The sequence below is a fragment of the Branchiostoma floridae genome, chromosome 12 (genome assembly GCF_000003815.2).
Source record: "Branchiostoma floridae strain S238N-H82 chromosome 12, Bfl_VNyyK, whole genome shotgun sequence".
In the NCBI taxonomy this organism is placed as follows: Eukaryota; Metazoa; Chordata; class Leptocardii; order Amphioxiformes; family Branchiostomatidae; genus Branchiostoma; species Branchiostoma floridae.
Window position 1 is genome coordinate 10,820,742 of NC_049990.1, and position 25,406 is coordinate 10,846,147.

Here is a 25,406-nt window from a genome sequence, read left to right on the forward strand (position 1 = left end):
TTGTGAGAGGATATTTTGTCAGACGGGTTTAGCATTCTGCAATTGTTTTTGAATTTGAAGTAATAACATTATCTCATCAATTGTAAAGGGGGTATAGCAAAAGATCCAACAAAAGAAAAGAGATGGCCTACCATTTGTACACTGCACCAAATGGCAAAAATTGATATATTCAGTACCTTAAAACATACAGTATTATTATATAGTTTGATCCTATGCTGTTGAATAATAGAGAGTCTCACTTAAGTGTTTGTCTGCCATGTGATTATCGTCATAAACGATTTCCAAGAGAGCAATTAAAAAAATGGTTACTACAATGATCATACCTCTCATGTCTATCATAACATATGCCACAGCAGCTGGGAACCTTTCCTGTGAGAGCAAATTATAAAAACGTTTAGAATGATCATACTTTCAATGTTCATGATAACAATTGGCTAGGAACTCATTACGCACTATACAACCGTCATGGGCATTCCAGGGTATACCCTCAATTAATGAGTAATCACAAAGGGCCTGGGATGATCACTGTACCAGAGTTGCTGGGGGAACCATCATTAAGGTGTTGGCAAGAAATCTTTCGAGAGTCATCCTTGGCATATAGATTAGTGCTTTGCCATAGGGCTGTACAAGTCTTGTGGCAAAATTGATGCTACTTCATGTAATTTCATTTGCGTCAAGCAATTTCATTCTTGATGGAGGGAGGGGCCCAAGAAATGCGTCTGTGCACACACTTTGAGGCCAAAACTGCTTAATTTCTTGTTCCACAAGTTTTTCAATCTAGCTTGATGTACAGTAGTCCGTGGGAAAAATCAAACTGAATTAGAAAAAGGCATCAGATTTCTGCGATGGACTCCAATGCTACCTGATTAGAGCAACATGTCAGGATTGTTATCATTTCAAACAATGAACTTTAAACTAAGATACATGAATGACTACAATACAAGTAATATGACAAGGATTTTTTTTCAACTGTTGGTACCAAAATATGAATATTTGGACAAGCACGAGTTCCAAGGATCAAATTTGCATATCCTCAAGATTGCGTCTCAAGTCCCCGGAAAATTTCAAATACATTACATCATAAAATTACTACCAGTCCTAGTCCTGGGGTGTAAAAAGGTGACCCATTCTCACCACATCATTTTGCGGTGGTTTTAATTTTGCGGTAGCACCATGCATTGTAGTCTCTTACTGCCATGGAAAAATGTTCGCGGTGGTTATAAGTTGCTAGAAATTCCATTAGCTCAATGCATACTGTCAATATCAATAACATTTAAAATTCAGCACCAAGGACAGGTATATTCTAGCTTCTCAAAGTGAAAAAACATCAACCTCACCAAGCTCTGTATCTAAATAACCTGTGTCATGTTGCACTGACAAGACAGGGAAAAGGTTGCAAACATGTCCATATGAGTAAACAACATGCTGTATCTTATTTATGTATTTTATACCATGCTGTATTTTATTTTTGTCATACACAGCTGAAAGAGCATTGCAAAATGTAACCGAAGTAGGTGTCATCAAACAAAAAATGGTAGCAACAGCAATTCCAAAGTCTAAATCTGGTATTTGAATTTTCAACCGCCCTGCACTCAGCACGTACAGTGTGCTTTATTCAACTTATTTGATGTAAATCCGTGCCATACAACTCAGAACCCCATGTGGTACGGAAAGGAACATTCTCGTGGCCCAGGTATGACAATATATAGCAGCAATACGAGTCACTTCCTGTAGCTTTATGCAACCCCCTTCTGAGCAAACGACCATTCACAGCACATCTTGGCCACGTCCTTGAATTGTGATGTTGCCAGCAGGACTAAAGAGTCAATCAAAACACACAGCATAAGTAACGAAGGTCGTACATAACATGAACAATAGGTGGGGAAAAAAGATGCTCCTTTCTAAATTGGTATCAGAATTGACGTTAAAATGGCAGTATTATGATTGTTGAAGAGATTCATCAGTCACGTATGTTTACAGTTTAGTATTATGAGAGTTTGAATCAAGAACTCAATTTTCTTTCTATTTTCATACCTCCAACACTCCTTGAGTTTTTATGTTGGTGACGGAGAGTGAGAGAAAAAGCTCCAAGGGTAACACACAATTTTCATTAGTGTCATCCCCGGGACACTGATGCCTTGTCATGTCGGTTTAATTAACTCATAATTGTGCCGGGGGATTAGAGTACAAGAAGATGAGTGCAATTAGAGGCTGTCCTCTAGGCTCTATTGGACGTCGGTTCAATGCACATCATCGGAAAATGTCAGTAACCCAGTAGAAAGGCTTTTGATGTAAAAGCAGTCGTAATGAAAGTTTGGAAAAGGTGTTAGCTAGTATGTCTTTGTAAGATCCTGATGTACAATGTAGGCCATGAAAATGCAGTTGGGGGGTTGGATACCTCAGCCTGATAATATTAACTTCAAGGAGTGGACTGCAAGGCAGAATACTAAGTCTCTTTTGTAATAAAGGCAAACACTAAGTTTTCTCCTACAGCAAAATTGAATCCCCTCTTACAGTTCCTCAGATGTGTATTAACTGTCCATAACTGTAGTGTAGTGAGCGGCCTGACCTTGTAATCTATATGAGGGCAGCCCCCTTGCAATCAATATCCCGTCAAACAGGTTTTTAATCTGTGCAACAATAGACATTCGCTTAGAATAGGCAATATCCTTTAGTCATCAGGTCACATGTACTAACTGGTTTGTAATCAGCAGAGACGTCAGATGTGCTCATTATATTTTAGCCATACCACAGGTATGGTGAAATATATTGTATTTGTAATGTTTCTTCATCTACTTTTCTTTCTCCTTTCAAATCTTGAAAGCAATTCATCTCCATTGTTCCTGAACCAAAAGACCTGAAATGACCTTAAGTGTGATTTGTTTAAGTCATTTTTAAACAGAAGTATTCCATTTTCTCACATGGGTAACATGCATTGGCATAATACCGGTCATAAGCCTTATACCGGTCGATTAAAAATAGTGGAACTTAAAGAGATCTACACATGCAACAATAGTTATTTCTGAGGTATGCACACTTCAGACATCTAGGTGTCCAATACATAATTTACAAAGCATCGATAACAATGCATTCGAAGACAACAAGGCCAAAAGTTTTCAGATCATTTTCGGGGCAGGCGAGCTCGTCGTGGGACAAACACACTGTCACGTTCATCGCCAGATTTGTAGATAATAATCACATGTGCTCACGGCACAAGACGAGCATGATTCAACAGCAATCTTGAATTTCTTTTGGTGACCTACAACTCGTGTAAAAGTGTGAGGAACCGTTGCATTATCGCCCGGATCTACGGCTGAATGGGTCAAATTGAACGTACGCCGCCATTTTCCCGCCATTTTTAATGCTACGGCCAGCAGTAAAGTTTTACGCCATAGCGGTTGTGACGGACCAAAATTAAATGAAAATTCTTGTCAGTATACGCCCATTTTCTCATGACTTTTGTATGCTCATGCAGATTTTTGTTTTGTGCAACTACTAACAGGAAAGAAAGGAACAACAGAGGATGTATAAAGGTACATAGCGGCAGTTAATTGTGCCGTGTTTCGTTCGGCCGGTATAGTGCACCCCCTTCCAACCACGTGCCCGTTCTCCGTGCAATTCCGCGGTGTGTTCCAATTACGATATTATGTTTTTAGCAGGACCAGAGAGACAAAATAATTTACACAGAAGAAGTGGCAAAGGTAAGCTGTAACAGCAACATGTAACTGGAGAAAATGATGCGTTGATCATTTGCCAAATTAGCATTGCTTGAGAAATTGCAGTAAACCGACCGGTATTATGCCAATGGATGTTAATTTAGGAACAGTCTCTTGTTGCATGGGGAGGGAGATGGTTGAAATATGCTGTATTTACTCTCAAGCAAATGTCAGCCTTACTAGTTAATATCACTGCTGCAAAATTGCTGTTGGATATACTTAAGAGTGGAAACTTTTTAGCATGTCTAGATTGACAGATAACGACTTAGCCAGGGTGTCTATATATCAGGATAATGAATTGTTTCATATAAGAGAAGAGGTCCCTCTAGATCAGAGATAATCATGTTGTAATGGTTTGAGGGATTAGGGTACAATAAGAAGTGACATTGATTTCATGTAGTATTAACATGACGTTCAGTGATAAATGTAATTGACAATTCATTCAGCTCTTTTGTTTTAACAATCTATACGCTTGGCTGCTACAGAACATACATTTTGATTATGATACTCTCTCTGTGTGTATATATAATGCATACAACAAGATTTATACATCTAAATGTTTCTTTCTAATATAAGCTGACTGTAAACAGACAAAAAGAGCGATACAAACTTTTAACAGTCTAGTATCTTCCATCTTTGTATTGTATATAATCTTGTCTTATCTAAACAAAAAAGGGAACGTTAGGCCAGTATCAAGAAACAATAAGAATTTCAGTGTACATGCCCCAATTTCTCAATTCTTCTTGTTTTGAAATTAGTATATCATCAGGTAGTATACTATCAGATCTTTGTTTGCGAAGCAAAGCCGAGAGATATCATTAGATACATGTATATCATATTTTTCTTAGATAAAAAACTGAGTACGAAAGGATTTTCTGTCATCTCATCCTCATCCTGGTCATAGTTGCTTTACCAACTAGATTGCACTGTTCATAAACATTTTGAATGATCACAGTGGTCAGTTGCTATATGGCAAAATTTTCAGTACCAGATTACCTGGGTTCCCTTATTGTCTCCAACTAGATTGCACTTTAAGTCATACTGTTGGAATATGGTTCATAAACAATTTGAACGATCACGGTTGTCAGTTACTATGGATAAATTCCACTTTAAGAGAGAATACCTGGTCACCTGGGCTCCCATATTGTCTCCACTGTCTCCAACTAGAATTGCACTCTAAATGCTGTTTGAATATACAATTTGAATGATCACAGTAGGTGGTTGCAATGGACAAAATTTCCACTGTAAGGGAGGGTACCAGGAGTTACCTGGGCTTCTGTGTAGTCCCCCAGCTGGCCAGGGGAGGCTAATGAACGCATGTCATGCCGTACAGATAAGGGTAGAAACTAATTCAACATATACAAGTCATAATATTGTCACAAATAATATTGTGGCTGGTAGCTTTGTTACATTACATATTATGTCCCAAACAAAATGCCAAAATACATGTATAGGACATTCAAATATTGGCTCATATTTGTGAAAATGTAGTCACTTTTTTCTGAAATAAGGCACCAAGTAAAATAAGCCTTAGGGCATATGACCCATATTTCATTAAGGAAACCTACAGGTGACCGCAGGTGAACCCAAATGGAACGCCCAATCGAACACCATTTTGATTCTAAAAAGAAAAAGTCAGCAATTCTTGGAACCCAGCATGTCCATCGTGGATTCCAATTTAACTGGTTACAGAAATCTTTTGAAATAAAATAATGACTGTAACAAGATCTCAAAGCAAGCTTCTCTCCCATTGAAATTGCAAAGCCACAGAGATACAGGTAGCTTTGCAGATAATTTGTCTTGGGCAATACTATTTTGATTTGATGGTTCTTTAAACTGGTTTAGAAAGATATGAATTACCAGGAAAATCAATGTGAAAACATATTCTGTGAGGAATGTTTCCAGGCTGGTAGGCATAGTTTCATGAGAGTGGTCTCTCAAAACCAGTTAGCTCACAGAACAGATGAGCTTAGCAAATATTTTCGTTGGTGTGTCAGTTACCTCGAATCCAGTCTATTCATGGCTTTTGTTTTGTTTTGTTTAAACTTTTGTTTATTCATGAAAGCTTGGCCGATTTTCATTGAGATCATGACAACGTATATAACAGAGATACAGTTAACAGTCCTAATGAGTCTTATATTAGCCTATATGCACAATTTGGTACATGGTATAAAACAAATGATAACGAGAGACATGGTTCACGTCCACTCATTTCGGTCCTTTCCGTTACTTTGAGAGCCTCTTAAAGGAAGCCAGAGTTGGGGCTGTGCGTATATCTGGAGGTAGACTGTTCCAGATGTTGGGTCTACATTAGGCAATGGCTCTAAGTAGCTAGTGTAGACTCTACGGGAAAGATGGAGCTCTCTGTCGCCAGGTAAGCGTCCCCATTTGGTGGGAATTTCACACGGTAGGACTTTGCCCAGCGGCCAATTAAAAGCCTACCAGGTATAAATCCAACCAGCTGCAGAAGATTATCCCGGCGGCAGAGAGCTATACCTGCTCTACAGAGAGCCTACGCTAGCTACGTACACCAAGCCACAAATGACTTAATTTCAGGATAGTATGTCAGTACACAGTCATGTATCAAATGTTAGGACTATAAATGTGCTAGTGTATGCAGTTTCATACAAGAAAGACACAGCGGGCACTTAAGTCCAGAGGTTATTGAAAAAGCAATTGTAAGTCAGACTGGCAAATGTAGATAAAGAATATGGTTAGGGGGTAAGAATAGCTACTGTATACAGTAATGTAAAACTTGCATTGCTGAGGGGAAACATCTCAAAATGAACGGTAATTGCTTATGTTCAGCAATATGCATGCTTGCATTGAGGTATTTTGGACCTTAACAACATTTTATGCTGATGTTCAATAGCCTCAACTGTAGCATGTCCAGAACACAAAATATCAAAACTGCACATTCTGGTCCATTACCATGGAAAGCTACCAGGTGGCCCAAAATGTATTTGTTTCTTCATATTGCCAATAGCTACCAGTGAGCGAAATATCGTAATGACCGAGGCACAACTTTTTGAGTTATGCTGTTCACGAACACACAGACAGACACACTGGCTGACAGACCCAGACCCAGACACATACAAACACACACACACACACACACACACATACACACACACACAATCACACACACACACACACCCTGAAGACAATCAGTTTTAGCCTTTCTATGAAATAAAATGACAGCTACAGCTTGCATGATTGTTATTCCTCTCCAGCCCATAAAACATCTGATTACACAGATATATCTCTGTTAAAATCATATTACAGCGAGATGGCTGCACGGGGGTCCAAGGAAAATGAAATGATTTATCCCAGGAATTAGATTAGTTCGCACGCAGGATCATAGTTATGAATAATAGCTTGTCAGTTGTTATTAAAGGACTAGGTGCAATTTAGTGGACAATATGAAGGCAGATTGTATCCTAGGCCAGACTAAATTCTTTGATGGTTCTTGTCAGACTCTGTTGATGACTAGAAAACTCCCAATAGGCATAACTTGCTAATCTTGTACAGTAAGTGCAGGACCAAAATGCATTGGTTGGATTAAGTCACACCAGGAATGAACTAATACTCTGTTTTATAAGTGTGATGGGTTCTTTAATGTATTCGAGGTGTGTATCTTCTCAAACATGGGACCTTCGGCTTCAAGTCCAATCTAAAAGGACGTCCCGAGCCACAGTTAGGTACTTATTTTCCCGAGTTGAGTAAAGAAAATACAAATAAAATACAGGGGCAAAGTGCCTTTCCAAGAGGCACAACATTGGGGCCTGCTAGGGATTCCAACCCAGAACCTTTAGATTCTTAGTCAGTAACCCTAAATACAAGATCATCTTGCCTATTCTTGGACATGTCTCTCCTTGGTGCTGAATGCTGTGCTGGAAAATGATGATTACTATCAATTGTATTGTAAAAGAAAACTCCACTGCATGAATAAGAAATCAGACATAATCCATTATGCTTTTTAGAATTGCCAACAAATCAGAGTAATGATTGCTGTTTGAGAAATTCAATATGAAAAACATTCACAGCTTGTCCATTTTTATCCACAGGGTAACCTATATACATATATTCATTGATTTAAAAAGCAGGGTATTTATATAAATGGATATCAAGTAGACAGACGGTGGTTTCAGCTTGCAATATTTTTGAAATACTGAAGTTTGAAACCATCCTCAGTCAACTTGATATCCCTAAATACTGTAAATGCATTTAAGTTCCCAGGGATTTACTTTCGAGGTAGCGGGAAAAACGGAGCATTTGCAGTTGTTTTAAGTCTGCGGTAGCGCTTTTGACTGTAAAAAATCTATAATAGAAATATGTTTGCGGTGGTTTTAAGTTCGTGGCAAAGTGGCCACTGTGAAAACTGCAAACATAAAACCACCGTGAACATTTCTGCATTTACAGTACCCTGCTTTCTAAAACAGCTACCCAGCAGGTAAAAGTGAATTAGCATTTATTCAAGGTAAGAAAAAAATTTGCAAGGAATTTGAAGAACAGAATACCCCCGGTAAGGCCACACCAATTTAATTTGTTGGTTCTCGGATTTTTTCAGAAAAAAGTTGAAGCGACAGGGCGAAAAAAAAAAAAAAAAAAAACTTGCAACACGTCTGAGTTCAGGTCCAGAGGTCCAGGGTGATAAGTCCTGACCTGGATCCATACTAATACGTATGCTAGAAATAGTTAATCAGTGATACTTACATTACATTACATTGCAAAATTGCATGTTGGCATAAGTTTTACCTACAATTTGTACAGTCAGTACTACAGTTAACAGAAATGCTCAGTATTAAAGACAAACTTAATTGTTTTCTTCATCTCAACTCAGCTTATCCATTACCTTTTGTTCTACTTCTAGTTAACCTTCTGATTTGTATTTTTATCTTATCATGCGGTAAACAAAAAACATCTCAAACAGACCTATATAGTATTTTTCCAGAAATGCAACAAAAACAGCAAATATTATCTAAGTTTGTCTCTAGAAATGAAATAGCATTGCTGGAAGTCTTATTTGCCCTCTGAGTAGATAAAATCTATCAATTCAAGGCTCTAGATACATTTCATGGTCAACTGGTGCAAATTGGAAAAAAATTACAAATACTTCCACTAAAAATACATGAACAACCCAAAGTATTGAACTACATGTTGTTTAAAACAATATGTTTATTCTCCCTTTTTGTTGCAATTTTTTGTTGGCAAAAAAATAAGATGCAACTTGATTAAACCTCTTTGGAAAAACCTACATGCTATCAAGAGCTGTAAAATCTGCAGTTTTGCCAAAAATCACTGTGGGGCGCTGCTGCAAACCAAAATAAATATTTGAAATAAAGATGGCCGACCGGCTTGTTTATATCTCCATTTTCAGCGGATTTCAGACGGATTTGTGCTATTCAGGCATATCAAAACATGTTGCCCATGTAGGTACAAGAGTGAAAAAGTATTGGTAATTTATTGAGTTGTTTCTTTGGGGGCCGATTTCTGTGTTTCAATTGAAAATTTACGTGTGAATGTGTGCGTGTGCGACAGAGCACATGCTCTGCCGAATTTCTGAACTTCTGATTCTGCTAACGTTACGTTGTGTTATGGTATGCCCATGTGTATCTCATATTCACGAAGATTTATGTGTTCCCAAATGTACTTTGCAACAAACAAGAACTGAATCAATTGGTAACAAAGGAATTGGGGGTGAGAGAAAGTAAATGTACTGGTACTTCCAGGCGGTTTGTTTTTGTAACTGAACCAAAATTTGGCAGCACTAACTTAACTGAATGGAATTTTTTTTTTTTTGCAAATTGGGAAAATTAGAAGCGGCGATTCCGAGAACCAACAAATAAAATTGGTATGGCCTAATAAACAAAAGAATGACAATTTGAAATCTGGACCCATAAAAGAAACTAAATCTAAACCAAAATGACTACCCGTAATTGTCTAACTCAAAGGCTGGGGTTAAAGGTACCCACAGGGGCCACTAAGACAATTGCATTCTACTTCACCATGTCTGTGTATATGTACCTGAATACACCTAGCTTATATGATATACATGTAGGTCTATTATTCTGGAAAGCAAAACCCCAACCTCACTCTCCTCCAGTTTTCACTTCCCTTAACCAAGTCAGAAAAATCTCAAGTGCAATGTCTTATTGATTTGAACCCAGGACCTTTTGCTCCTGAGACTAGTAGACTAACCTTCAGGCCATCAATAACCGCATAATTCTCCATGAAGGACAGCAGCTAGTCACTGGACACTGACCTGGGGAATCTGATCTATCCAAATTTTCATGATTACTATTATCATTATGTTTTATATGTTCTTTATTTATTAGGCCACACCAATTTAATTTCTTGGTTCTCGGATTTCCCGACCCATTTTTTTCCGATTTGGAAAAAAAGATCTAGTCCCAAGAAAAATGATATAGGTATACATTATGGTAATAATAGTAATTAAAAATAAGTAAATGCAACATACATAATTTCAGTCTAAAAACAATTCTTTTATTCAGAACATTGGTATCAAATCAAAGAAAGAGATTCATTGGATAAATCATGCCATTAAAAGATGACAACTTGACAACTAACCTTGTTTTTTTTGTGTTATATAAACCTCATATGTCCACCCCAGCCTTTTTGCAAATTTTTACTTTATTTATTTTCGACCGCCCACCCCAATTTTTTCTGAAAAAATCTGAGAACCAAGAAATTAAATTGGTGTGGCCTTATATGAAAGAAATAAATGCAGGGGAAGAACAGACGCCTGACACTGGTTTTTGAGGGCGTCCCCCAAGAAACTAGACTGCATGAAAAAATTGAATTATACATAATCAAATTGAAGGAAATAACACATAACATAAGGTGAAATCATAATGTTAAGTATCCTAATGAAACAGATGTAATATTACAAATAAATACAAAACATAATTCACAAATCTTAGCAATATGTCAGAATTCTATGTCTTTTGAATTATTTGCTTTCAAATTCCAAAAAAGACAGAACAACAAAACTAGGAAATCAGGTGAAAGTCATTAGAAATTAATAGTACTCAACCTTACTCTAAACCATTCTTTGTTAAATGCCTCTATACAAAAATACTTATTAGGCCATAGTTCTACAAGTGCTAAGTACCAAATTATATGCCCTTTCATAGGACTTCCATACTGTTGATTTTGTCATTACAACTGTAAGTCTAATTTGCATGTGTATCAAAGCGTATTGAAGAAATGATTCACACGGTCTTAGCAATTTCAGACCTTGAAAGACCCATAAATGGAATTGGCCTTCAGGGTACATTTCCTCTTCCTACATACAAACTGGAGTATCTTTCCTTAAGGATATTATTGGCACTTCAGTTCCCATAATGGAATGGGAAAGAATTAATTCAGAAGTGGCTGCACTTTGCACAAGGCTAGCATTTTGAAGCTTATATATAGTTTCACCTTTCTTGTTCAATATTGAATATTATTCTTTTTGCACATTTTCTATCTATTTTATGCTTAATCATTTGGCAATTGAAGATGCAATTTTCATTTCATGCAAATGCAAGAAATATCTAAAATACCTCTATGTTAAAAGTTTTTTGTTTTACCTATTACTTATTGCATTTCTATTATAAATCATGCAATACAGCTATATCAAATTGCTCATCAAACCAATGATGAAATGAAATTGATTTATTCCAGAAATGAGATTAGTTCACATGCAGGTTTATAGTTTTGAATAATAGCTTTTCAGTTGAGATTAAAAGAATTCCTTGGGCAATATGAAGGCAGAATAAATCCCAGATTATCCAATACCTGTTACTCAAAGTTACTACTAGAGTCCATTCCAAGACACCATGCGGATGTTTGTGGCCATTGTTTAGAATTGATTTTAAAGTTTTGTAAGTAACATCGAGCAGATTAAAATTGGGCTGAGCAGAGCACTTTGGACTAATGCTTGTAGCCTTTTACAGACTACACCTATATATCAGATATTTTGTGAAAATGTATATTGAAAGGTAATTAATATGTAGAATGCAATTAGATGTCTCCAGGAACAAAGGTTCCCAGAATTCTGGCTAAGGTTCCCAGAATTCTGCAGAATTCTGGCTCAGGTTCCCAGAATCCTGTAGAATTCTGACTCAGGTTCCAGAATTCTGCAGAATTCTGGCTCAGGTTCCAGAATTCTGCAGAATTCTGCAGAATTGACTTTGTTCCTGGAGACATCTAATTGCATTCTACATATTAATTACCTTTCAATATACATTTTTACAAAATATCTGATATATAGGTGTAGTCTGTGAAAGGCTACAAGCATTAGTCCAAAGTGCTCTGCTCAGTCCAATTTTAATCTGCTCGATGTTAATTATATGTCTAGGACATTTCATACTTCAGAAACATTTGTAACACTGTTTCAACTTTATAAATATTTCCCTGGTCCTGTAAAACTTTGGAAATATTCATTGTGTGGAATTGGATACTTCTAATGGTTTCTAAATAATGATAACAGCATTCTACCATTATTTACCATTTTCTACCATTTTTTGTAAATGGTTCAGTGGGTTGGGAAGATAGCAATTCACACATCTTTGCAAAGTATGGTTGGGTGCCATGCAACAATGGCCCACCACAAAGGATCCACCAGTGCCCAGCAGTGAAATCTAAAAATATACAGATGCAACAATAGGGCTTACTTTTATGGGGGCAATAAACTAATTTAACCATTTGGCGAGGTTTACCATTTTTTGTAAATATTTGTAAATGTGAAATAATCACACAGAGGTTTCACAATTATTCTAAATAAAGATATTTTTGTACAGTTACTTTCAAGATGTTTCTAAAATATTCAAAGGAATTCAAATATATGAGTACTTTCTCAGTCAATTTTTTTAAAAATGATTTAATTATTGTGGCTCAGATATTCTTTTATTCAAAATAATTCAGACTAATTATAAATATCGCCTAAAAACCCTCACGGTGTCTTGGAATGGACTCTATGATCAACTGCACAAAATTTTGCAGTATTCTTGGATGTTTTTCTCCTTGGTACTGAAATTGATGTTGGAAAAGGATTACTACAGTTACTGTCACTCAACTGAAATCTACTACAGTGTACTATGATAAACTTCATCTTTACAAAAGTTTGCAACATTCTTGGATGTTTTTCTCCTTGGTACTGAAAATGATGTTTGTAGAGGATAACTACTGTAACAGTTACTCAACTCCCAGCCACTATCATTCGTACTGAAAAAGAGTTATCAACTGCATCTTTACAGAACTTAACAAGATTCTTGTAACCTTCCACCTGTTTTGAGCTGACAAAATTGGAATGATGATTATCATTTGAAAAATTCAAATTCATGTAGTCACAGACATCAATCTTATGAAGACTTTTTGTGTAAGTGCATGTTAAAGTTTCCTATGAGATTGTTATTTTGGGTACTGTAAATGCATTTAATTTTGCGGGGATTTAATTTCGCGGTAGCGGGAAAATGGACTTTTCGCGGTGGTTTTAATTTTGCGGTAGCACCATGCACTGTAGTCTCTTACTGTTATGGAAAAATGTTCGCGGTGGTTTTAAATTCGCGGTAAAGCGGCCGCCGCAAAAACCGCGAACATTAATCCACCGCGAACATTTCTGCATTTACAGTACTACATAACTTTAAAACTTCAGCCAACTATGCAAGAAATCTGTCAGCTAGCAACAGAGCCGTGGCAAGGAAAGGGCTGTCTTCACAAACCAATAAAACCTGACTGCACCTTCAGATCTGTATCTGTCAGCCATGTAAACGGATTTGTAGTCTGGGAAATGAAAACGTCTCACACATTTGTAAAGGCATATCCTAGATCGAGATGAACATACGTTATTGTGTTCATAAATGGATGTGCCAGCAACCACGCAGGAAATGATGTTATCTGCCATCTCGTAGATAAGCATACATTGTACATAACCCCAGGGCAGATTCCTGTAAGCTTGCCGCCTCACAAATGTACCATAGGGATTGTTCACGGAGATTGTTATCTCAATAGGTACACACATGGAAGTTACTTTGTAACAATGTTTGTGTAGAGTTGATAATGTCTTTTGGGGATTTGTCACAAACGGTAAGTCTGGATTGGTTTTTATAGTGTGATTTAATCTTGCTGGAAGCAAAAAATTGAGTGTTCACTGTAACAGCCATGACTGTGATTGTAAGTTCCTGATAACACTAATAGTCACATACTGTAAAGTAATGGGGACAACAAAAAATCACTGGTTTTAAGTGATGGTGGTTAAGTGGTGCCTGCATACAATTCATAAAACTGCCTTGACACACCAAATTTTCCTGGTTCTTTGATATGCTGGTAAATAGATTCAACAGGAAGACGTGATTGAAAAAGATAGGGATAAGTGAAACTGATATTCAGTTGCTTACTGCGTTTGGGCAAATAGGGAAGAATGCCAGGAAGAAATTAGACTCCAGTGTAAACCAAGGCACAGACTTCCCTGTCTCACTCTATCTTCATTTTGGCATTTAACATTATTCATTTCCATACTGTACAGTTTTGTCTGCAATTCTTTGGTTTTTTATTTCTCTTTTCAATCTTGTGCCTCTAATATTCAATATGAACCAGTCCTGGTTAGGCTATTGAATATGTAATGCCACCTTTAATTAGCAAATCTGTGTGTGGCTCTCAAACAGATTTAGGGCATTTGATGTTTTAAATGCTTAAGAATGTGTGTTGCAAAGTATGAGAGCTATTGCAATGGAACTGTTATGACCCTAGCTCTATAAGGTATCACCCCCCTTCCCCCAAGAAAAAAGATTTGTATGAGCAGGCAACCTTGACTACAGACATACACAGCCAGGCATATCCAAAGCAAAACCTCTGCAAATGGAGGCAAAAAAGAAATTACCAAATGTGCCTTACATGTGACTATTATTCAACTAAGAATCACAGTCTCATGGCACATTTGACTCAACTTGAACCCACATGCCCCCCAAAAGTCAAGCAACCAAGTTATCACAATAAAAAAGAATAGGGGAAAATTATCATCATTTATCTGTGTTGTAAACTTTGATGCTTCAGTGTTTTTTCCTGTTTACTTTTTGTACAGACTGCATATAATGCGAGTTCACCTTTATCCGCGGGGTAACCTATATTTGATTTTGTCGTTTTCAAAGACAGGCATTTATTGATAGCAAGTCGACAGACGGTGGTTTCGAACTGAAATATTGTAAAAAAAATCGTAATTTGAAACCACCGTCCGTTGGCTAAATATATCTAAAAGCCAACGGACAACGGAAATAGGTTAACCCATGGATAAAGGTGAATTGGTGTTACAGGACTGGTGTTGTGCAGGAAACCTTCCATTCTATCAGAAGGGAATTGATATTGGGAAGATATTGAAAAATTTGAGTGTTTTTCCTGTTTCTTTTTTGTGCAGACTGCCTACAGGGACTGGTTTTGTGCAGAAAACCTTCCATTCTTTAAGGGAGGAGTCCTGAAGAGGCCGTGTGTCAGTTTCTGTGAGGACATGGAGAGGTCGTGCCCATATTTCCTGCCAGACTCACCCTACGCTGGGGAGGCTGGCTTCTCATGTCCAGGTACGTTCAAATAGGTTATTCATTTATTTATTTATTCATCTCCAGACAGTCATGTGGGTAGCCCCTTCAACTTATTTGAAGTTGATTTCCAAGGGGGCCCACTAACAAAAACGAAATGTGTTACATTCAGTAAGACAACCAGAGGAAAACAATAATGATAATGATAGCTTTTATTGTACATTCATGCCCTATCAGGCTGAGTACAGGCATACAGATACAAATAAAGTACACATGGTGACATTGAGATGGTTTCTAAGACCAATATAAAACATGGGTAGTAAAACTACTCTACTTATACATTTGTTCAGCTTCTTCTCGATTCTTAGTAAATGTTAAAAAAGGAGCTTGAATGTGAAAATATGGACCTGAAAAAAATCAGATTTTGGAGTGAGGAAAACATGACCAGATTATATTGGCAGTGGTTTGTATGTTTTGGCACTTACCTGTTCAAGAAAATGACGAGGGCGAAGTAGAGTTAATAGCCATTTCTCCCAAGTTTCAGAAATAGATTGCTATGTACTCTAAAAAAAGCATATTTCTTTACTGTAGATAATATGTAAGATGATATTTCAATAACTTCAATTTGGTTTTTTGTCAACATTTCACAGACTTTTACCTGCTTGCTTTTTTCCAGGGCACATCTACGGAGTTCTCGGAAAAAACATACCGAAAGACAATAATTGTTACACCAAGTGTGACCTTAAGCATGACGTTGATTCCCAAGAGTCATGTGACCAAGAATGGACCAATCCTGCGCCAACAGAAAGCAGGGCGCCTCCATTTCTGCCTCACGTCCAGAGTCCTGCTTTGTCGGTAGCGTTGTCGATTCTACTCATACTGATGTTGTAATACTAAAGAGTGTGGAAATTAAACACAGTGCCATAAAGAGCATTCAAGTCCCTCGTGAGATGACTGACTGAAGTGGTTCTCAGACTTTTAGATGAGTTTCTATGGTGAGTGCAAGAGCAAAGCGACACTTAACACCCAGGGCAACTTCGGGTCATCGCAATTTCAACAGGTCGTTCATTCAAGTATCACCAATCTACATTCCACGGGAGGATCTAACATCAGGGAGTCTCTCAAAAGAATATTTTCCAACAGTTAAAAACAGGTTTGCCGCTCGCCATATGCCAAGTGTAGAGATTTAAGAAAAAGGGTGAAGGCCACTGAAATTATTACAATGCTCAAGTTCACTGTGTAAATCTCACTCTAATATTATATTATAATGATTATTGATCAGGTGGAAAAGATGCTGCAATATGTGGAAATACTTAACTTTATGTAATGTTATACAATATCTTTATTAGGATTAGTAAGAAAAGTTTTATATTTCCTCAGTATGGTTATAGTACAGAAACAAACCATTATGATAAATGAGAGTTTATCATATTCATAAGGAATTCTATGTGTGATTAGGTTAGGACTGTTTAATAGTTGTTGTGAAGAGAGAAAGAGTATACTATGACTTTGTATGCAATATGCTGTGAAATGCTCCAACAAAATTCAGTATTTCTTATATCACTGCATGGACATTAAGTCTTATAATTATAATAACTGCTAAATGGATCCAGACACAGGGTAATAATAGTTTTTGAAATGCTGTTTTGGAATGTAACAATGTATTGTGAATAAGAAAAAAGATTATCTTGATTTTGTGCAGATTGAAACTACATGTACATTGTATAAAAGGTTAAAAAGTATTCTTAATCATTTACACCATTATAACATGTTGCTTTCAGTTCACATCTAAAATGGATAAAAACTTGTGGATATGATTGGTCATAGATTTTTCTTACTGTTTGCTAAAACACATTCTCCCGCACAGAGCTTTTCTTGAGCCTACTAAGGCTTAATAGTGGCCGCAGGAAAGCTCTGTGTGAGAAAATGGGTCAAAACTAGAAGAGAAGGTTTAATAAACAAGACTAGGGGAATGAAGTTGGCTTTCCTCTCTACTCATAAAAAGATAGAATTGACATTTGATAGCATATAGAAGTCTTGGGTCTATAATACCGTAACCACAATGTGCCACAAGATACACTCTACAATGTAAAGTCACTTTAAGAAGAGAAACTGACAAAATCTTTACAAATTTTAAGAACATTTCACATTCTACAGAATGCAAAGGCTGCTGCATTACAATTAGCCTGGGTGCCACCCCTTTTATGTGTAGCTTTTATATGAACAACAGGCTTTTACAGTATGTGAGCTTTACTTTTTAGTCCACCTCTCTCTTTGTTGATGTTACTAAGCCGAGAGAGTGGGGTAAAGATAAAAAGGCTGGCACACAGCTGGCTAGGATACTGTTACACCAACTTGATTTGTTCTCAGATTTCAAAGAAAAAATCAGATTCTGGAAAATAAAAATCACTTTCCTCATGCAATAAGGGAGGGAAATCAGTCAGATTCAAGCTTAATAATCTTTCTGACCCTCTTTTCTTGTGTTGAACAAGGAAAAGGATTTATACAATGAAGGTGTCACCATGAGCTGAATAAAAAATTAAAGGTAAAAATGTACACTTGGTGAGCTGCAGCTGTAACAAGTTTATTTTCTACATGTGACTGTTGATAGTTATACCCCTATATTATGATGCCTCTATATTCTTACACTCTTATGTTTCAATGCCATTATGACCTACAAATGTACACCCTCATATGTATATTACAACGCCGCTATGTTCCGACACCCCTATACACCCCCTAAACCGCAACCTTTATCGAAATCCAAACATAGAGGTGTTGGAATGTAGGGTTGTCAAAATATAGGGGTGTCAGAATTATTATCAGGGCTGTCCCAACGTTTACAGTGCACAGCATGTTAAGTAATATCATGAAATGAATAGTCAGATAATTCTTTTTCTGAAATGAAAATTATTAGTAACATTATGCCACACATTAGTACATAAACTTCAGCTCACAGGGAGAAGGAATGATTTGTTGGATTGGTGTATTCAACATGGCCAGTTCAGGTGAAAAGTGAACTTTGTAATTTGTTTGTTCTTTGTTGATATTATACACAGTAAAGTTATCAACATGACTTTTCTCCCCCTCATCATTTAAACTCTCTATATAGCTACATACTAGCTGGTAGTATGGAAATCGCAAACACCATCCCCACAGTTATCTAAAAGAAATCATGCTTAACGTTATATTCTATAGTCTTTGTACATTCCATCGGAGGATATGTTCCGATTGCTCGTCCATGGGTGGCTAAGGTCAGCTCTACTCTTGCAGATATGATTTTGGAAACGGTCAGGTGCTTCAGACAACCATAAGAGAAATCTTGTTGGAGAGAGGATAGGAGAGTAGATATAAAGATGTAAAGATCTTCAACTGTGATTTCTCCAGTATCACTGATGAAAGACTCCGGATGGTTGTCTGAAACATCTGCTGTTTCCAAAACCATATCCAGTTGCATGCAATTGCTTGAGTAACTGCTTTTGGGCATATCTTATAGGATGTCTAATGTTCATCAACCTACTCTTGCAGAGTTTACTTATATACAATTGCTAGATATATTATGTGTATTTTGCTACTTTCAATTTACGATGTTTTCAAACTACATTTTAGAAATTTCTGTTATAAATTGCAAGGTTGCAGTCCTATAAACTGTGCTTTGCTCCAACACATGAACTGGTTACATAATACAACATATCTGCAATATTGGCAGTTAACATGTAAACTTACAGTCATGGAATTGTCAAATTCAATATGAAATTCATCAGACCACAACGTATAGCCAACGTCATCCAATACTGTTTCTCAACTGTAACTGTTACAGTTGAATTCTAAATTGCAGAGCCATGTGATTATTATTCCAGACCTGAGCAAAATATTTTGGGACTCTCAAACTGTCATAGAAACAGACTTACTTCCATTTTTTAATCATGCTTTATAATCCAGAATTTTCACTGAAATTGAATTATGGTTTTCATGTATCTCCAACAGTGTCAGTGCAGATTAGATAGACCCCTGCATTTTTGGTTCACTTCCAACTTTGTCTGACATTTCTACCATTAATGAAATACACCTAAGGCCACACCAATTTAATTTCTTGGTTCACGGATTTTTTCATAAAAAATATGGAGCAAGAGGGCGAAATAAAAATAAAAATTGTAAAATGGTTGGGGTAAAGGTAACGACTAATCCAAAACATAAAGAAAAAAAGTTTTCAGCTTGAAAAAAGTACAAAAACACTATTATTGTACAGTACCAGCACCTGTACCCACACTTTAAGGAGCTTATAATATAAAGGCCAATTTGCTACACCAGAAAGTTGGTGGATGGCTTCATTAATGGTGAAAATTTGCTCAGTGGTAATTTTTATTTTTATTTTTTTTTCCAAAAATTAGGAGCGAGCGAATCCGTGAACCAAATTAAATTGGTGTGGCCTAAAGATAGATTTGTACAAATTGTTAAGATAGATGGCAACCTGCAAAGAAACGTACTGTAACAGTTATTAACGCTGGCTCACCTTTATCCGAGGGTAACCTATATTCGTTGTTTGTAAAAAAAACGTATTTAGGGATATGAAGACGAAGTCGACGGACGGTGGTTTCAAATCGGAACATTTTGAAAATATTGCAAATTTCAAACCACTGTCAGCAGACGTCATACTCCTGTATGTGCTGTTTTTAAAGACAACGGACAATTTGACAATCAAACCATGGATAGTGATTGAGTGAGTGAATGGATAAAGGTCACTCCAAGGATAAAGTTGAACTCAAAGCGTTACCGGTATATATAAATAATAAGGAGGAAGTCACAGAAGCATTTCCTGTTTCAAGACTGTTGTACTTTGTACTGCACATCCTCAACTCAAGAATGTCTACAAATTGCTGACTCAAAGGTAAGCTTGTATTGTATGGTGAATATAACATGGGCCCTACAGAAACGCCATTAAAAGTGACCAAAAATAGGAGGTATGCATTTAACGTACTCTCCAAGCAGATGCTGGTTTATGACATCTTTTTCTTTTCAAAGGCGTTTTTATCTAGTTTTCTTTTCATCTGCCAGCTGGATCTCAAGATATACTGTAGATACGAAGTGCTCAAAATACTTTTTCAGGCAGGTTGCCCAGGTGGCAACCTGAGCCAAAAGCCAGGTTGCACCATGAACATTTCAGGTTGCCCCACTAGTTCTAGTTAATACTGTAATTCCTGATTTTTTTAATGTACTGTTATGTTCATGATTTTCACGTTGACAACTGTAACATGAACTTATCATGATAACAAATAATTCACAGACTTTTTTTATGTGCACTTGCCGGAACAGTGAACATTTGGTTCCAAGAACAAGTTAAATTTTCTCAGACCGTGAAAGCTTGGTACCGAGAAGACAAGTGAATTACAGTAATCTTACTTCAGATCAACTACGTATACATCCATTATCTTTTCTTCCAGTTACATGTAACTAATACATGATTGTATGTTTTACATGTATCTTATCAAAAATGAATACAAAAAATTATGCATAGGTAGGGGAATAGCAGTATTCCAACTGCGAATCTTAGGTTGTGCACTGCGCTACCTGGGTTTAGAATCAAGTTGCACCAAGCAAATGTGGGCATTTCCAAGTGTGTACTTAGTGGGTATATTGACCACTGCTATATCAAGGTCTCCTACATTTTACAGTTACAAAATGTCTCTCAGTCTATACCATACAAGAACATCTTTCTCACTCATAAATCAATAATTGGTTTACGATATTGCTTTCCTGCATTGCTTTCCTTCTAGAACCATTACAGTATATCTTGAGGTCACTGAACTACATTTTGTACGTCTGGCATGTCGCTCCAGATCTAAGTTCAGCTGAGACTCTTTCCAGTTCAGAAGTAGTGACTTCAGCACTAAGTACGGTGCAGCGTGCAGCTTTCTTCAAAGAATCCATGTTGAGCCTATTAGCCTCGCCCCGAGCAGAGGTTAATGATATGTCTGGTTGCAGGAATTGTAAGCAACTCAGCAAATTGAAGCGTTCACCTGCTGAGGTATGAGCATACATGATGTACATGTACAATGTACATTACTAGTAGGGGTGGGGACCGGTACAGAAAACTCAGGTCCAGGCCCAGTTCAGGTCCAGAGGATCAGGTCCGGACCTGAACCTGATTGCCTGTATTTTGTGAAACTTTAAAGGATGATACTCAAAACAATGGTCCATTTCACTACAAAGAAATCTGTTTTGTGGAGTATTCGACTCCTATTGGTGTTTTAACATCCTACAAGGCTAACTGCCTCTGTACGATTGAATGTAAAACTTATAGAAATGACTATAGACTCCACTTTACTTTGCTCTTGTTATTTTCTTAGACCGGTAAGCCCCCAAACATGTGTATGCCTGATCATAAATCATTTTTTCTAGGTACATCGAATTGTATCATGTACATCAAATTTTTTCCAGACCGGTCCAATTAAAAAAAATGGTTTTGTACACTGTACCGATACCCAACCCTAATGTAACCTTTAGAGCACTAATATAATTGTAGTGCTCACAATTTTAGGTAACTTGAAGGTGGTTGAAATTCAATGTTGAACATATTTTGATGAAAGATATTCCAGATGAAGTCGAGAAATATATCACAACATTTTGACATCCAGATTGATAAAGATTCTCCCTGTCATTCCTATTTGATAGCCAGGTCAGGATGGCACAGGAAACCAACTCCAGTCATGAGCCACAATTAAACAGTCCTGAGTGTCCAATCAGTTAACCCCACCCTGTTCTCATTAAACACCTGTACTCTGCAACCATTTTTCCTCAGTCGCTTAAGTAACCAAAACAAATGGACACAGACTATGAATGCTTCAAGCCTACGCTCTACTAAGTGTTTTGTACCATGTAACAAGTGATATATATTCTTGATAGACTTATTAGGACTTGATGTAATCTGTATCTATGTTGTATTTTATAATCTGACCCTTACCTCCCTCATGACTTCAATGAAAAGCGGCCTGCTGACCAATTTGAGCTTCTCATGAATTATTTAAACGAAGGTTCAAACAAACAAACTGGTTGCTGTATCCATGGTTAACTTCAAACGAAAAACATTTAAACCAACTTTTACTTTAGAAAAGTGTCTAAGTCAAGTCGTAGCCCATTCCCGGATAACACTTTCACCCTGGGAGTAAGCCTGCATTTCTGCTTCAATGCTTCTTCTGAATGCCAAATAAGGCGATCTCACGGAGTATTGTTGTCGAGAGAATTTCTAATAGTCTGTGCAGCTTCCTGTGGACCATCTTCTGACATCTAAGGCACCGCTGCATTCCAATTATGTCCACGTGTGCAGAGCGGAATACTAAAAGGGAGGTGCAGTGACTCGGATCTTGACAAAGTGTGAAAGAAGTTTAGTCTCCTTCAGTGAAGAGTGAAGCATGCAACTGTTACAGTTTCTGAGACTGGGTACAAAATGTCAAATTAGTAAAAGGTCAACTTGGTTGTTGCAATTTAAGAAACAAAAATTTTAGATGGTGCAGCACTGCAGGGTTTGAAAAATTACTCATTTCAGAGATAAGAACAAATTTTCTTACGTTTGTGTATTTTGCTGTCCTATAAGTCATACTTTTATGTATTATGCAACATTTGAATTATAAAAATCAGCCACAATAACACAACTGTTACAGTGCCTATTAGCAAGTGAAAGAAACCGGCAGTGCCACACAGGTGCCCCAAGTGCAGTGAGATACCATCTAAACTGAAAGATCAACAAGAAAATAGGCTTTTTTACATGAACAAAAAATAGCAATTACTATGCATAATGCCCCAAATGACTAAACTGGTAGAGGTTTAAACTACAGGTAAAGTTTCTAATAATACCTGATAAGAACAGAACTAGAAATAGTTACTGTAGTAGTGCCTTCAAGCAGCAGAGTGATCTACCCAAGACTTATGTGCTTAGAAGTTAATTTCTTCCTTGAAATTTTGTTGTCGAACTCATTACTAAGCAGAGACTAGAAGCACCCTTGTTACATTATAGTTTTAATTTAAACATTGCTTGCAGCTAGATTTGCAAAGGTTAGGTGCGACAGGTCATTCAGTGTCAACATAACAAGCTGTTGTCAATTTGTGTGCCTGCTTTCATTCATAACAGAGCCACCACTTCAGGAATAAACATGAGAAATATCAATTTTACAATTTTGGTCTACTCTGTGAATAAATACATGTAATTTTCAAAAAGCCTCTGAGTCAGTTATGGCCCATTGTCCTTGGTTTTAATGACATCTCAGAAATAACATTCAGTAAGAGGAAAGGGTGAAGGAAATACACATTAATGTATGAATTTTTCACTCCCTTAAACTGTGTCAATCCCCTCAGTCTGTTTTCCTGTTATTTCATTCTTCAATTGTAATAGTTACTGTTTAATTTTGCGGTAGGGAGAAAATAAACTGTTCATAGTGGTTTTCAGTTAGTGGTAGAAACAATTCTGCACTATAGTGACAAAATGAAACACTAATTTAGATACCTTTATGGAAAGCCAGTCAAAAACCAACTAGTGTTCGGCTTCACGCCTATATACCTGCAACTTTGAAAGGGTAAATAGAATACTGTAAATCCAGAAATGTTCGCGGTGGATTAATGTTCGCGGTTTTCGCGGTGACCACTTTACTGCAAATTTAAAACCGCCGCAAAGATTTTTCTATTATGGTATTAGACTGCTGCGTCTATGCAAACTTAAATCCACTGCGAAAAGTCCCTTTTACCGCTACCGCAAAATTAAATCCCTGCAAACTTAAATGCATTAACAGTAGTACACCAAAGTACATGCATGGTGCTTAGACAAGGGGGTAGTCAGAAGAAAGAGTCAGACCAACAATTTATGACGTGTTTTTAAGCTTGCACTGAAAATGTTTTGCATAAAACTCGAACATTAAACCATGGCACAAATTTCAACATAAAATTTTTCAATATCTGAATGGGCCCAAGAGCCGCTACAAAATGAAATTGCTGTGGCCAGGCACCATTATTAACAGACTGACATGTTTTCCTTATGCTGGTCACAAGCCAGGTCATGCGTTGCACTGGTAATCTAACAGTTGAGTAGGTCCCTTTAGCAAGTACATGTACTGCATGCTAGATCTGATCACACATTCAAGTATTTAGATGGACCGATGTCTGGTCAGTTGGCAGGTCTCTCAAATTATCCCCAAGGCTTTCCTGGTTGCCGGCAGGGAAAGTAGGCATTTAAAAGGACGAGCTCTCACATCAGTGGACCACAATGTGTCACACTGGAGAAAACGTGTTTGGGTGCTATCACTAACAAATCAAACGCATACGTACCTGACCCCCTTTTAATGCAAACGGTTTGCTGGTCTTAAAAAGTAAATATAATATGTAATATGTGTACCTCTGTAAAATTATTATTCTAACTAAATTAAGTGTCTATTTTTGCCAGTTAAACATTTGCAAATCAAGATCATTAGATCTAGGCCCTCCTTTAATGAGGTCAGCATATTAGATACAAGTAAGAATAAAATTACTGTATACTGAAATTAATGTATTACTAATTTACTTCAACTACTACTAGGTAAAAATGTACAACATATGTACAATCTTTATGAACACTATTGCCAGAGAAATTAATTGACCAAACATCATAAACTATGTCACTGAATGTATTACATTGTATCATTATTGCAAATACTTTGACAGACATATTACAGATTTAACATTCATTAAATCTCGTGTTGATATTAGAGTCATTTACCGAGTACTAGTAAAAATTTTGCATAATTACTTAATGCACCCAAACGTAACAAAAACAATTTCACACACATACATAAAATTAGTGTGAAAGCCAATTTGAGACTAAATCTGGATTCATTTTGAAAATTTCTGCCATCTCATTTGACACAGAACCATTGTCTTCAAAATCAATTGCAAGAAATAGAATTTGTATCTATCATATATTAAGAAGAGCAAGTTACATGACTGTATAAAAAAAATTCTGATTTTAAAAGCAACTAGATATCTATGGCGACCACAAACCATATCTTGCATATGGTGTAATCGCACAAGCCCTGGTCTGTATTTTTTATTGAATATCAAAGACATTATAATCATTCTGGGAAATTTGGGGAGACTTCTGAGAAACTCAGGCAGAACTCCAAATGTAATTTGTACT

General features: G+C 36.9%; 1 protein-coding gene across 1 annotated transcript in view; it reads left to right on the top strand.

Annotated features, from left to right (window-relative positions):
- The window catches only part of LOC118427431, a 60,546-nt gene extending 42,030 nt beyond the window's left edge, over nt 1-18,516 (top strand). Inside the window, exons 2-3 of the mRNA XM_035837230.1 lie at nt 15,133-15,292; nt 15,927-18,516. Coding sequence (XP_035693123.1) covers nt 15,133-15,292; nt 15,927-16,141 — 375 coding nt within the window. The 3' untranslated portion in view covers nt 16,142-18,516. The remainder of the gene's footprint in view (nt 1-15,132; nt 15,293-15,926) is intronic.
- Nucleotides 18,517-25,406: the final 6,890 nt, after the last annotated feature.